This window comes from Bos mutus, chromosome 9 (assembly GCF_027580195.1).
Source record: "Bos mutus isolate GX-2022 chromosome 9, NWIPB_WYAK_1.1, whole genome shotgun sequence".
NCBI classification, from domain to species: Eukaryota; Metazoa; Chordata; class Mammalia; order Artiodactyla; family Bovidae; genus Bos; species Bos mutus.
This window is the reverse complement of record NC_091625.1, coordinates 89,006,409-89,019,501: the sequence shown is the minus strand read 5'-3', so window position 1 is coordinate 89,019,501 and position 13,093 is coordinate 89,006,409. Positions and strand designations below refer to the sequence as shown.

The following is a 13,093-nucleotide window of genomic DNA, read 5'->3' as shown; positions in this document are numbered from 1 at the left end:
TATCCCTCCAAAATATGCCTTTTGGCTTAAATAATTTACATTATTTAAGTCATGAAATGATTCACAGAAATGCATCTATTATACCTTGTAAAGAATAGAATCTGGACAAATCTGGACAGAATCTGGACAAACAAATCTAGACTTTCTTTGAATCAAGAAATGAATTAAAAATTGTCTGCATTCTGCCTTTTCATTAGATTGTGAGTTTCTTAGGCCATTTATTATCTTATGGCTGTTTGTTTCCAGTCTAGTTTATTCAGAACAATCCAGACAAAGCTTGATTTTTCTCCTTTGTTCCCAAAAAAAGAATTAAAAGAGAGGGGGTAAAATATTATTAATCCAATGAACCTTTCCTAGAACAGGAAGTTTCTACGTCTCCCTGCATTAGCCATGATTGCAGAAAGACACTGATCCTTCTAGGGGCCCAGATTCAATGACTGTACAGTTTGGTTTTTGCTTCCCGCCCTTTCTGCACTATTTCTCAAAATAGGCTGCCCTCTTCAGAAACCAGCCAGAGAAGAGAATGAGAGGTATTGGAAACACCAAATCAACTGCTTCGATGGTCTGCAGTTGACTTTGGTTGTAGTCCCAGACACACTGTGTACCCGCCAGGGCCTCCCACATGGTAAACAGTCAATACATATGTAATGATAACGTAGCCCCCACCACCACTAGTCAATGACACTGATTGGATTCCGTAAGAATGTCATCTGTTTTTATGAGGCATGACATGTGAATTTGGGAGAATAAGAAAAAGTCCTATCAGATTTGGCTTCCCAGGTAGCTCAAATGGTAAAGAATCTTCCTGCAATGTGAGAGACCTGGGTTCAGTCCCTAGGTTAGGAAGATCTCCTGAAGAAGGAAATGGCAACCGACTCCAGTATTCTTACCTGGAGAAATCCATGGACAGGGGAACCTGCCAGGCTAGGTTCTTTTCGTCCACGGGGTCGCAAAGAGTCAGACATGACTGAGCTACTAACACTTTCACTATCAGATTTGCCCTTGAAGTTGATTTTAGCAAAAATCTTCTGAAACTGTTTTGTCATTGATAATCAACAAGTTGCTTCCAATGCTTTTAGAATCAGGCAAACTCTGTAAATTTTAAAATAAATTACTATTCTTTTTTTTTTTTTTTACAATTTCAGTACTGAAATTTATTTATTTATTTTTTTTTTTTTAGAGTAGTATCTTGTTTTAAATTCCTTCAAGCATCTCTGATCTTGTTTGTGGATTTTTTTTTTTTTCCTCTAATTTTATTTTATTTTTAAACTTTACATAATTGTATTAGTTTTGCCAAATATCAAAATGAATCCGCCACAGGTATACATGTGTTCCCCATCCCGAACCCTCCTCCCTCCTCCCTCCCCATACCATCCCTCTGGGCCGTCCCAGTGCACCAGCCCCAAGCATCCAGCATCATGCATCGAACCTGGAGTAAATACATTTATAAAATAAAAATCCTGATATCTTGTTCTCTTCTTATATCCAAAAGCTGTTTGGGACAGATAATGTTCTCTGAGTCACAGGTACATGGTGGGGCGCTTTAGGTTAGCAGCTAATGATGCTAATGGGAAGTGAAATACCAGTCAATTTGTATAACAAATAAAACTTTAGGTGTTGCTTTTAACTTAATGGGAAATTGATCTATGCTTATTACATCTACATGAGAATGATGTACCTGGGCAATCCACACAGCTCAGAGAAAAAGACACTAAGGTAAAGGTCAAAAAATTAGGCTGTCTTATTAACTATGATTTTGGAAAATCACCTAATGTTTCTGCAGGTCTACTTTATCCTATACAAATTGCAGTCTATACCTCCTTCCCCATTTATCACACAGATGTAGTAAGAACCACTTATCACCACTTCTGCTATCCACCACCTTCCATCAGGCCATCATCAATTTTCATCTGACTCCTAAAGTAGCCTAAAAACTGGTTACCTACTTCCACTGCTCCTCTCGCCCTTTACTCCATAGTAAGCATGATTTTTTTAAACCTGTCTTGGAACATTTCTCCAAATACCTTCCAGTCACATGTGTGCATGTTCAGTTGCTTCGATTGTGTCCAACTCTTTGAGACCCTGTGGACTGTAACCCACCAGGCTCCTCTGTCCATGGGATTATCCAGGCAAGAATACTGGAGTAGGTTGCCTTGCCCTTCTCCAGGGGATCTTCCTGACCCAGGAAAGGGTACAAATATAAAACTATTTGAACTTACAACTCCTGCATTGGCAAGCAGATTCTTTACCTACTGAGCCACCTGGGAAGCCCACCTTTCAATCACACTTAGAATAAATTCCAAATTTCTTACTACAGTCAGTGAATACTTTGGTTGAATAATTTGTTTTCCAAAAATGAATATTTGCTACTACAGTCAGTGAATACTTTGGTTGAATAATTTGTTTTCCAAAAATGAATATTTGCTAATAAGGAGGCCACTTTTCATAATTGCAGTTGAGATTAGACTGGTGGTTCTCAACCAAAAAGGAGAGGTGATTTTGTTGCCCAGGGGAAATTTAAAACAGTCTCTGAAGACAGTTTTGGTTGTCATAACTATGACTGGTGGGGATGTTCCTGGTATCAGCCAGGGATGCTGTTGAACATCTTGCCATGCACAGGACAGTCCCACAGCAAAGAATGATTTGTCTTCAGATGTCAGTAGTGCCACAGTTGAGAAGGCATAAAAATATAAACTCTGCAAATTGGGATGTATGGTCAGTGTCCCCGTGAGGTCCTCCATGCTTTGGCCCTTGCCTATCTTTTAAACTCTGCTCCTACCTAGGTCCCTCTGCTTTAGCCTGGAGCTTTGCACTTGCTATTACCCATCACCCCCGACTGCCTGGAACGCTCTTACCCCATGGCATGACTTGCTCCCTCTACAACTCAAGGCTCTTTTTCAGAGAGGTCTTGGGGGTACATTCATCCCAAAGTAACAGTGCTTCTTCATTATATTAATACTTCCCTATCCTTACCTTGGCCACTTGATGTGGAAAGCTGACTCATTTGAAAAGACCCTGATGCTGGGAAAGATTGAGGGCAGGAGAAGGGGACGACAGAGGATGAGATGGTTGGATGGCATCACTGACATAATAGACATGGGTTTGGGTGGACTCCGGGAGTTGGTGATGGACAGGGAGGCCTGGTGTGCTGTGGTTCATGGGGTCACAGAATCGGACATGACTGAGCGACTGAACTGAACTGAACTGGACTGAACCCTTACCTTACTCCATGGTGTTTATTTTATCACTACCAAACATTGCACTGCATATTTGTTTCTGTGTTTATGTATTATCTGTCTTTCTCGTGTAAGCTCCACTGGAGCAGCAGTTTTGTTTTGGAGACTGCTGTATGCTTAGCATCTGAAACAGAACCTGCAGGGCCTCTAAACATCTTCAAAGAAACACATTTCTCTGTGCTTCTGTGTGTAATTCAAGGATTCTCCTGGAGATGCCTTTCTTGGGCTTATGAAAAGGGAAAACACTGTGAATTTTCTGCAGAGAAAAAGAGCCCAGCCATGTGCATTTTCACCAAACTCCAGTGAAACCTACAAATGCACAATAACCTTTTATGTCTACAGAATATGCAAAAACATGTTAAGAAAGAGACCAGAGTAGTCTATTGATTCTCTGAAATTGAAAACAAGCTAGAATGTAAACAGAGAATCTGAAACAATTGTGGATGTTTCTTGGGTGTTCCCCTTTCCCAGAACTTACAGACTAATTAGAATAAGAAATGGCTGGTGGACAAATGGCTCCCTGCCAGTGTGCTTTGAAAGCTTTCTTTTGAGTACTTAAATATATGCCATTTATAACAATGGTGAAAACACTGAGTATACCAAGATTATTTTTGAAATGTCAACAAAATACCGCAAATGTACAAATATTTGCTATCTAAATATAGCATGCCTCTCTTGCACTCTGATAATTTTTTTTTTTTTTTTGAGGTCAAACACTTCAGAGCTTTGCAGGAACAAGCAAGGACCTATCTAGATCTCCTTTGCTCCATGTGTGACCTGTCAAACTCTTCAGTGAAAACCACAGCAAAAGACATTCAACAAACAGAACAAATGGTAAAAAGTTAAAAAAAAAAAAAAGTGACATGGGCTATGTCTGTTTGATCATATTCTCTTGCTTGCATGTTGCTGCTGCTAAATTAGATGTGAAAAAAAATTCTCCTTGAATTATTCTTGCTATAATGCTCCTTCAGGCATTATAATAAGTATGTATTGAATTTCAACTGAGTCACAGAAAAATAGGCACACTGTGATACTGACGCCTCTGAATTAGAACTGAAATATTTAGTCCCACTGAACTGCTGAACATTTGTGCCTCTTTCCTCTTCTCTTTTCTCTTCAATTAGCATTCTTCTTTTTTCTGATCATTTTGTTGTTGTTGTTCTTTTCCATCATTTTTCTTTAGGTCATACTTAGTGTGACCTAAAGAATGTATGAAAGGGACTTCATACATATGTATGAAGGGTCATACTTAGTATGAAAGGGACTCCTGACCCTTGCATTCTCTTAGGATAGCAAACATCTGTCAAGACCCTTCTAAGTCAGCGACAGTGGCTGAGGGTGGTGTTGATAAGGACCCTGAAGCTGTATTTGGGCTTTTTGGACAGGGTTGTGATGAACCAGCAGTACCTGTGCACAGCAGATAGATGGCTCCATAGAGGTCATGTGCCTTCTGCTGCTGCCTTAAATTCTGCAACTCAATGTGTTTGGATTAAAAAAAAAAAAAAAAAAAAAGACCCGGTTTTGGTATTTAATTGATTAAATATTCCAGAAGAGTAAAATATTCTAAAGGAAAAAAGAAATTAAGGTAAATAACTATAATATAAATAATTAAAATAGCTTTTTTTACTTTTATATTTTACTATATTACTAGAGCAAGTATGTTTTTATATCTTTAAGAAAGATGATATAGCTTTTATATTTTTTACAGACATGGTTTATTGAAAAAAGTTGCATGATTTCAAAAACCAGTGAAGCAGATCTAAACATATATCCAAAACATTAATAACTCAGTGTTCTATAAGAGGTATCAGCTAATGTGCAATAGAGAACAATATAAGTCTTTTCTAGTTAACCCCAAGACCACATTGATGAGTCTGTCAAACAGATGTGTCTACTGCAATGCCCAATGTGAGAAACCATCAGGGCAGCTTCTGACCTAAATAATTGATAGAACTTCTAAAGCCTCACAGTATTGATTGAAATCATATGGCATAAGTCTTCGACGCTGAAAGTCTTTAGAAAACAGAAACATAAAATCTGTTTTTCTTGGAGCAAATAATTTGGGGGGGATTTATCACTGTGTGTGTGTGTTTGTGTGTGTACCCAAGTATTGGTCTGCGTACATGGACAGGCTGATTCACTGAACATAAATGTTTCTGCCTGTTGCCGCTGACTTTTGCCTCTGTGTTTTCTCCAGATTGAACAAAGGCTTGCCCAGGCACAGAACCTAACTCAGGGCTGGGAGGAGATCAAGCACATGAAGGCTGAGCTCTGGATTTACCTCCAGGATGCCGATCAGCAGCTGCAGAATATGAAGAGGAGGCACTCAGAACTGGAGCTAAACATCGCACAGAACATGGTGTCTCAAGTAAAGGTAGGAATTCACGTGTCTCCAGGGGAAACAGAGGCAACAGCATGGGTGTGTGTCAGCCAATCCTTACACATAGTTAAAGAATAAGACAGAATTAGAACCACTTTCATTTGGTACCAGACGAGTACAGGTCAGAAAGTCAACATTCAGATATTTTTTTGGAGCTCCCATTGGCTACTTGCTTTGAAGGACATTCACTCTGTAGCTTGTTTATGAACAAAGCAACTATAGTTCAGCTGGCAGAACCAGAAGGCTGTATCATTAAACAAACACAGAGCCTTACTATTTATTAGCTTCTCATCACAAAAATTGCTAAAGCTGTAGGACTGTAAATGTATCAATTTATTAAATGTATATTTAGGCACTTCAGTGGTTAGGATTCAGTGCTTTCACTGCTGGGTCCTGGGTTTAGTCCCTGGTCAGGAAACTAAGATCTTACAAGCCACATTGCACAGCCAATAAATAAATGAATATAATATGTAATATATATGTATTAACATAGCGAACTTAAATGTAATAAAATATTTATATATTTAAAATGCAATAGAAAATTATTAAATTAACCTGAATGGAAATCGTACCAGACTTTTAACAAACTTTAAGATTTATATTTTCCCTGTGATAATCAGTAATTTATATTTTCTGCTGGAATGTTGTCTCCAGCAGAAGATATATCTCCTGGAGATAAATTAGATTTTTTTTGAAAACCATGAACCTTAAAATTGTTTAGAAAACTAAGGATACACTTTAAGATAAAATGTTAACTTTTTCTCTTAGTGACTACAATATTGTTCCACATTTATCAGTTTTTCTTTTTACTTTCTGAAGTAACGCAAGAAGATACCACAGTTTCCCTTTGACTCTTATATACTTGGAAATATGTGTTTATGAGAAAGCGTGATGGCTTTCTTTTTGTCCCTCAGTATACATTCTTCAGTTACTTAAAGTGTTCAGAGGTATTGTATCTGTGCTTCAATCTGTATTTATTTGGGGAGTGGGTTATAATGTATTGTTTATTTTATTGTTGTTATCCTTTAGGATTTTGTTAAGAAGCTACAGTGCAAACAGGCATCGGTGAACACTATTACAGAGAAAGTGGATGAGTTGACCAAGAAGCAAGAGTCCCCTGAACACAAGGAAATAAGTCATTTAAATGACCAGTGGCTGGATCTGTGCCTTCAGTCCAACAATCTGTGCTTGCAAAGAGAAGAAGATCTCCAGAGAACACGAGATTACCACGACCGTATGAATGTTGTCGAAGGGTTCTTAGAAAAATTTACTACAGAATGGGATAACTTAGCCAGGTAACAGCGGTTCTCTAGTGGGTCACCAAAATGCTAAGCCAGAAATTCCTTAATTTCTATAAAAATCAAAAGTATCTTTCTTACATTTTAAACATCCATTTTCTATCATGGATACATAAATCAAATTTAAATACTGATAAAACATTATTAAGAGTCTAGTGTGATCGTATGCACACAGAATCACGATTTTCCTCACCCAATATTACTTTAAGCAGTGGATAAAAGGAAAATGTTTGAAAACAGCACCGATTCTACCTGTGACCTCAAGGAATATTTCAGGGCTATTACACTTTGACTTTAAAGTACATCCCAAGAATATTTCTAGTTTTAATTACCTGATATGGGACTCTGTAAATTGAGGACACGAATCCTTCTTGAAAGAAGTTCCATAGGTTTCTTGCCAGTTCTGTGAAGTAACACATTCTGTGTAATTCAGTCTAGTTTTTTCTTGTACTTGTGGTATTCTAGAACTTAGTGAATAATCTGATGGCTCAGATGGTCAAAAGTCTGCCTGCAATACAGGAGACCTGGGTTTAATCCCTGGGCTGGGAAGATCCCCTGGAGGAGGAAATGGCTACCCACTCCAGTATTCTTGCCTGGGAAATCCACGGACAGAGGAGCCTGGAAAGCTGCAGTCTATAGAATCACAGAATCAGACATGACTAAGCGACTAACACTATTTGATTTTATAGCAACTGAACACCTCTTAACTTTTCTTTGAAAAGGATTCCCTCACCACCCCCCACCCACATACACAGAGTCATATATAGAAATCTTTGTGTAATTCTGATCACTATGATTTATTAAAATCTGTACTTTTTCTGCCCAGATTTAGTAATTTGTAGCAATTAAAACTGAAAACATATTTTAGGTGTAATTCAATCTTGGGTTTTTTGTTTATGTGGATTTCTGTTTTAGGGGAAGTACACTACTTTCTGATGTGTTTACTTTTTCTTGATGCTCAACATTTTATTAGTCTTTGGGATAAATCCAGTGTCAGCAAAAGCCTGTATTTCAGACTGACAGTAGCACCCGGGTCTGGTTAACCCACAAACATGACAGACTTCATATGTCCATGGCAACCCACTCCAGTATTCTTGCCTGGAGAATCCCCATGGACAGAGGAGCCTGGCAGGCTACCGTCCGTAGGGTTGCAAAGTGTCAGACAGAACTGGGTGACTAAGAGCAGTACAATATGTCTCAAATGGAAGTCATCATATACTCTCCCAACACTCTTCCTCATACTTCAGAACTAATATTGTTTTGTAAGTGAAAAAGATTCTAAGATTCAGTTTTTCTCATATGTGTCTTGTAGTCAACAGAATGAGAATTCTTTGCATTTCACACTTACTTTCAAAGCTTCTAATGATATATAAAAAATATCTGAGTTATACCAATGAGCAGCTGTTAGAGTCATTGTTTATAGCTTGCTGCTGCTGCTGCTGCTAAGTCGCCTCAGTCGTGTCCGATCCTGTGCGACCCCATAGACGGCAGCCCACCAGGCTCCCCCGTTCCTGGGATTCTCCAGGCAAGAACATTGGAGTGGGTTGCCATTTCCTTCTCCAATGCATGAAAGTGAAAAGTGAAAGTGAAAGTGAAGTCGTGTCCGACTCGACTATTCCCGACCCCATGGACTGCAGCCTACCAGGCTCCGCTGTCCATGGGATTCCACATGGCATATTGTCTACCACTGATTGCTGGAACTTCTCTCAGGAAAGCACAGAAATCACAGATCACTTAGTGCCTTTCAGTGCCATTGTCACGAATGCAGTAGATCAGTGTTTCTCAGTATTTTGTGTTTCCACAAATCATCAAGGGGTCTTGTTACCATGCAAATGCTGTTCTGTTGATGAGAGCCAGAGGAAGAAGCTATAAGTACATGTCAGATGTGATGAGAGGGCAGCCGTAGCTAAAAGATGAAGAGCAGAGAAGTATCCAGGCAAACTATCTTGGTTCAACTTCTGCTATGGAAATATATGGGTCTTATATTCTATAATGGAGAAGGAAATGGCAACCCACTCCAGTATTCTTGCTTGGAGAATCCCATGAATAGGGGAGCCTTGTGGGCTACAGTCCATGGGGCCACAAAGAGTTGGACACAACTGAGTTACTAACACTATATTTCATAGTAACTACAGAATCTCTGTCAATAAGCCATAAATTGAGTAACTCTAAGCTAAGAACACCCACTTAAAGAAGATGGTAATGTGCAATTTAACATGATACAAACAAGCACAGATATGGACTAAAATTAACTTGACTTTATGTGCTTTAATATAGATCTGATGCAGAGAGTACAGCTGTTCACCTGGAAGCTTTGAAAAAGTTGGCCCTGGCATTGCAGGAGAGAAAGAAGGCCATTGAAGATCTGAAAGAGCAAAAGCAGAAAATGATAGAACATCTGAATTTAGATGACAAAGAATTAGTCAAAGAACAGACGAGTCACCTTGAACAACGCTGGTTTCAGCTAGAGGACCTCGTTAAAAGAAAAATCCAAGTGTCCATCACCAACCTGGAGGAGCTCAGTGTGGTTCGGTCCAGGTTTCAGGAGCTGATGGAGTGGGCAGAAGAGCAACAGCCCAACATCGCTGAGGCCCTTAAGCAGAGCCCCCCACCTGACATGGCTCAGAACCTGCTCATGGATCACCTTGCCATTTGCAGCGAACTGGAGGCCAAACAGATGCTCTTGAAGTCTCTCACGAAGGATGCTGACAGGGTGATGGCTGATCTTGGCCTCAATGAGAGGCAGATAATCCAGAAGGCACTGTCTGATGCACAAAGGCACGTGAGCAGTCTCAGCGACTTAGTGGGCCAAAGACGAAAGTACTTAAACAAGGCTTTGTCCGAGAAAACCCAGTTTCTCATGGCGGTGTTCCAGGCGACCAGCCAGATTCAGCAACACGAGCACAAGATAATGTTCCGTGAACATATCTGCCTGCTACCGGATGACGTGAGCAAACAGGTGAAAACATGTAAGAGTGCACAAGCCAGCCTCAAGACTTACCAAAACGAGGTCACTGGACTTTGGGCCCAGGGTCGCGAGTTAATGAAAGGAGTTACAGAGCAGGAAAAGAGTGAGATACTAGGGAAGCTCCAGGAATTGCAGAGCGTCTATGACACCGTTTTACAAAAGTGCAGCCATCGGCTACAAGAGCTGGAGAAAAATCTGGTTTCTAGGAAGCATTTTAAGGAAGATTTTGATAAAGCCTGTCACTGGCTCAAACAAGCAGATATCATTACTTTTCCTGAGATCAATCTAATGAATGAGACTGCTGAGCTGCACACACAGCTGGCCAAATACCAACACATTCTCGAACAGTCTCCAGAATATGAAAACCTCCTACTTTCCCTTCAGAGAACTGGACAGGCCATCCTGCCCACGCTGAATGAAGTGGACCATTCCTACCTTGACGAAAAGCTCCATGCACTGCCCCTGCAGTTTAATGTGATCGTTGACTTGGCTAAAGACAAGTTCTATAAAGTCCAAGAGGCGATGCTGGCTCGGAAAGAATACGCCTCCTTGATCGAGTTGACAAGCCAGTCTCTGCGTGACCTTGAAGACCAGTTCTCCAGGATGAGCCAAATCCCTGGCCACCTGAGCGTCGAAGAGGCTATGTCTCTTCAGGATGGCTGGCGAGCTCTGGGGGGCGAGGTGGCAGGCCTCACCGAAGCCGTGGATGAACTGAACCAGAAGAAAGAAAGTTTTCGCAGCACCGGGCAGCCATGGCAACCGGACAAGATGCCACAGCTCATCACCCTGTACCACAGGCTGAAGCGACAGACAGAACAGAGGGTGAGCTTCTTAGAAGACACCACCAGTGCTTACCAGGAACACGAGAAGATGTGCCTCCAGCTAGAGAAACAGCTAGAGGCTGTGAGGATGGAGCAGTCCAAGGTGAACGAGGAGACACTGCCCGCAGAGGAGAAGCTCAAAGTGTATCACTCCCTGGCGGGAAGCCTCCAGAACTCCGGGATTCTCCTAAAACGTGTCACCAGGCATCTCGAAGATCTCATTTCACATCTCGACCCCGCAGCTTACGAGAAAGCCAAGCATCAGCTCCAGGCCTGGCAGGAGGAGTTAAAACTGCTCACCTCTGCCATTGGCGCGACAGTGACGGAGTGTGAGAGCCGCATGGTGCAGAGTAGAGACTTGCAGACAGAGCTGAGCCGCTCCCTGGAGTGGCTGCGGAGCGTGGAGGCAGCCCTGAGTGGACCACTGTGCCTGGACCCGAACCTGCGGGACATCCAAGAGGAGATCAGAAAGGTCCAGATCCATCAGGAAGAGGTGCAGTCCAGCCTGAGGATAATGAATGCGCTGAGTAACAAGGAGAAGGAGAAATTCACGAGAGCCAAGGAGCTGATCTCCGCCGACCTACAGCGCACGCTGGCTGAGCTCTCAGAGCTGGATGGGGCCCTGCAGGAAGCTCTCCGCACCAGACAGGTGGGTGCCATGGGGCTTCTGCTCCATTTTTCTCACTTTGCTTCTTTGTAAACAGGTGTGGGGCTTCCCTGGCAGCTCACCTGGTAAAGAATCTGCCTGCAAGGCGGGAGACCTGGGTTTGATCCCTGGGTTGGGAAGATTCCCCTAGAGGAGGGCATGCCAACCCACTTCAGCATTCTTGCCTGGAGAATCCCCATGGACAGAGGAGCCTGGTGGGCTACAGTCCATGGGGCTGCAAAGAGTCAGGCATGAAGAGAGCAACTAAGAATAGTAGCAAACAGGTGTGAGTTTTTATGTTCATGGTATTCATTTCAAGTGATTTCCATGTTAATATGACTTTCGTTTTAACACAGGAACACCTTGGTTCTCCCTCTCCTTTTGGAGAGGTAATAAATAATAAAGTGGGTGCTAAATTGCTTCAGTTATGTCCAACTCTGTACGACCCTACGGACCTTAGCCTGCCCAAAAGTTTACCTGCTTTAATACCTTGGCCCATTTTCCCCACATCTGTTCTCAGTCCTTCTGATTCTATGGAATTTCAACCAGCCAAAATATTCCAAGATGTGTATTTTTTTTTTTAATTCATTCATCTGTGGATGGACACTTAGGTTATTTCTATACCTTGACTGTTGTAAATAGCTCTGGTATGAACATGAAAGTGCAGATTTCTCTTTGAGGTAATGATTTTGTTTTCTTTGGATAGATAGCCAGGAGTGAGATTGCTGGATCATATTGGTGGTTGATTTCTTGAGGAGTTTCCATACTGTTTTCCATAGTGGTTATACCAGCTTACATTCCCACTGGTATTGTTATAGTCCTTCCTACCTGAGGAACTGGGTCTTCCCAGGTGGCACAGAGGTGAAGAATCTGCCTGCCATTGCAAGGAGATGCTAGAGATGTGGGTTCACTCCCTGGATCGGGAAGATTCTGGAGGAGGAAATGGCAACCCACTCCAGTATTCTTGTCTGGAAAATTACATGTGCAGAAGAGCCTGGTGGGCTACAGTCCATGGGAGTGCAAAGAGTCAAATGTGACTGAGAACACACATCCTACCTAAGGCATTATTTCACTTTGGTGAATATTCATTCTGCCACATATTGCTAAGCATTATACTTTTTCTTTAGAGAGAGGACATTTCAGAACCATCATAAATTTCTGTTCTATGATCTTTCTTGTTTATTTTAACTGAGATGATAAAATTATAACAAGAAGAGCTGGAGGGAAAGCAGAGATTAATAAAAAACAAATGTCACCAGCTTATCAATTCACTTGCAGACATACCACCATGAGACTGAGATCTGAAAAGAAATGGAAGGTGTAAACTATTTTCGGGAAACACATCGCAAACGAGCGCTGATTGTGTTTGCTCTTGCTGTTTTTCAGACTACCTTGACTCAAATATACAGTCAGTGTCAAAGGTTCTATCAAGTGTTTCAAGCTGCTAACGACTGGCTTGAGGATGCTCATGAAATGTTACAACTGACAGGCAATGGCCTAGATGTGGAGAGTGCGGAGGAGAGTCTCAAAAGCCACATGGAATTTTTTAGTGCAGAGGATCAGTTCCACAGCAATCTGGAAGAGCTTCAAGGCCTGGTAGCCAACCTGGACCCACTCATCAAGCCGACTGGAAAAGAGGACCTAGCACAGAAAATGGCCTCCCTGGAAGAGAAGAGCCAGACGATAATGCAGGATTCACATGCCCAGTTAGAGCTCTTGCAGAGGTACAGAAATTACTTTGTTT

General features: G+C 41.5%; 1 protein-coding gene across 1 annotated transcript in view; it reads left to right on the top strand.

Moving 5' to 3' along the window:
• The window catches only part of SYNE1 (spectrin repeat containing nuclear envelope protein 1), a 501,407-nt gene that overhangs the window by 276,030 nt on the left and 212,284 nt on the right, over positions 1–13,093 (top strand). Inside the window, 5 exon segments of the mRNA XM_070376885.1 lie at positions 3,945–4,070; positions 5,434–5,610; positions 6,646–6,911; positions 9,192–11,352; positions 12,736–13,073. Coding sequence (XP_070232986.1) covers positions 3,945–4,070; positions 5,434–5,610; positions 6,646–6,911; positions 9,192–11,352; positions 12,736–13,073 — 3,068 coding nt within the window.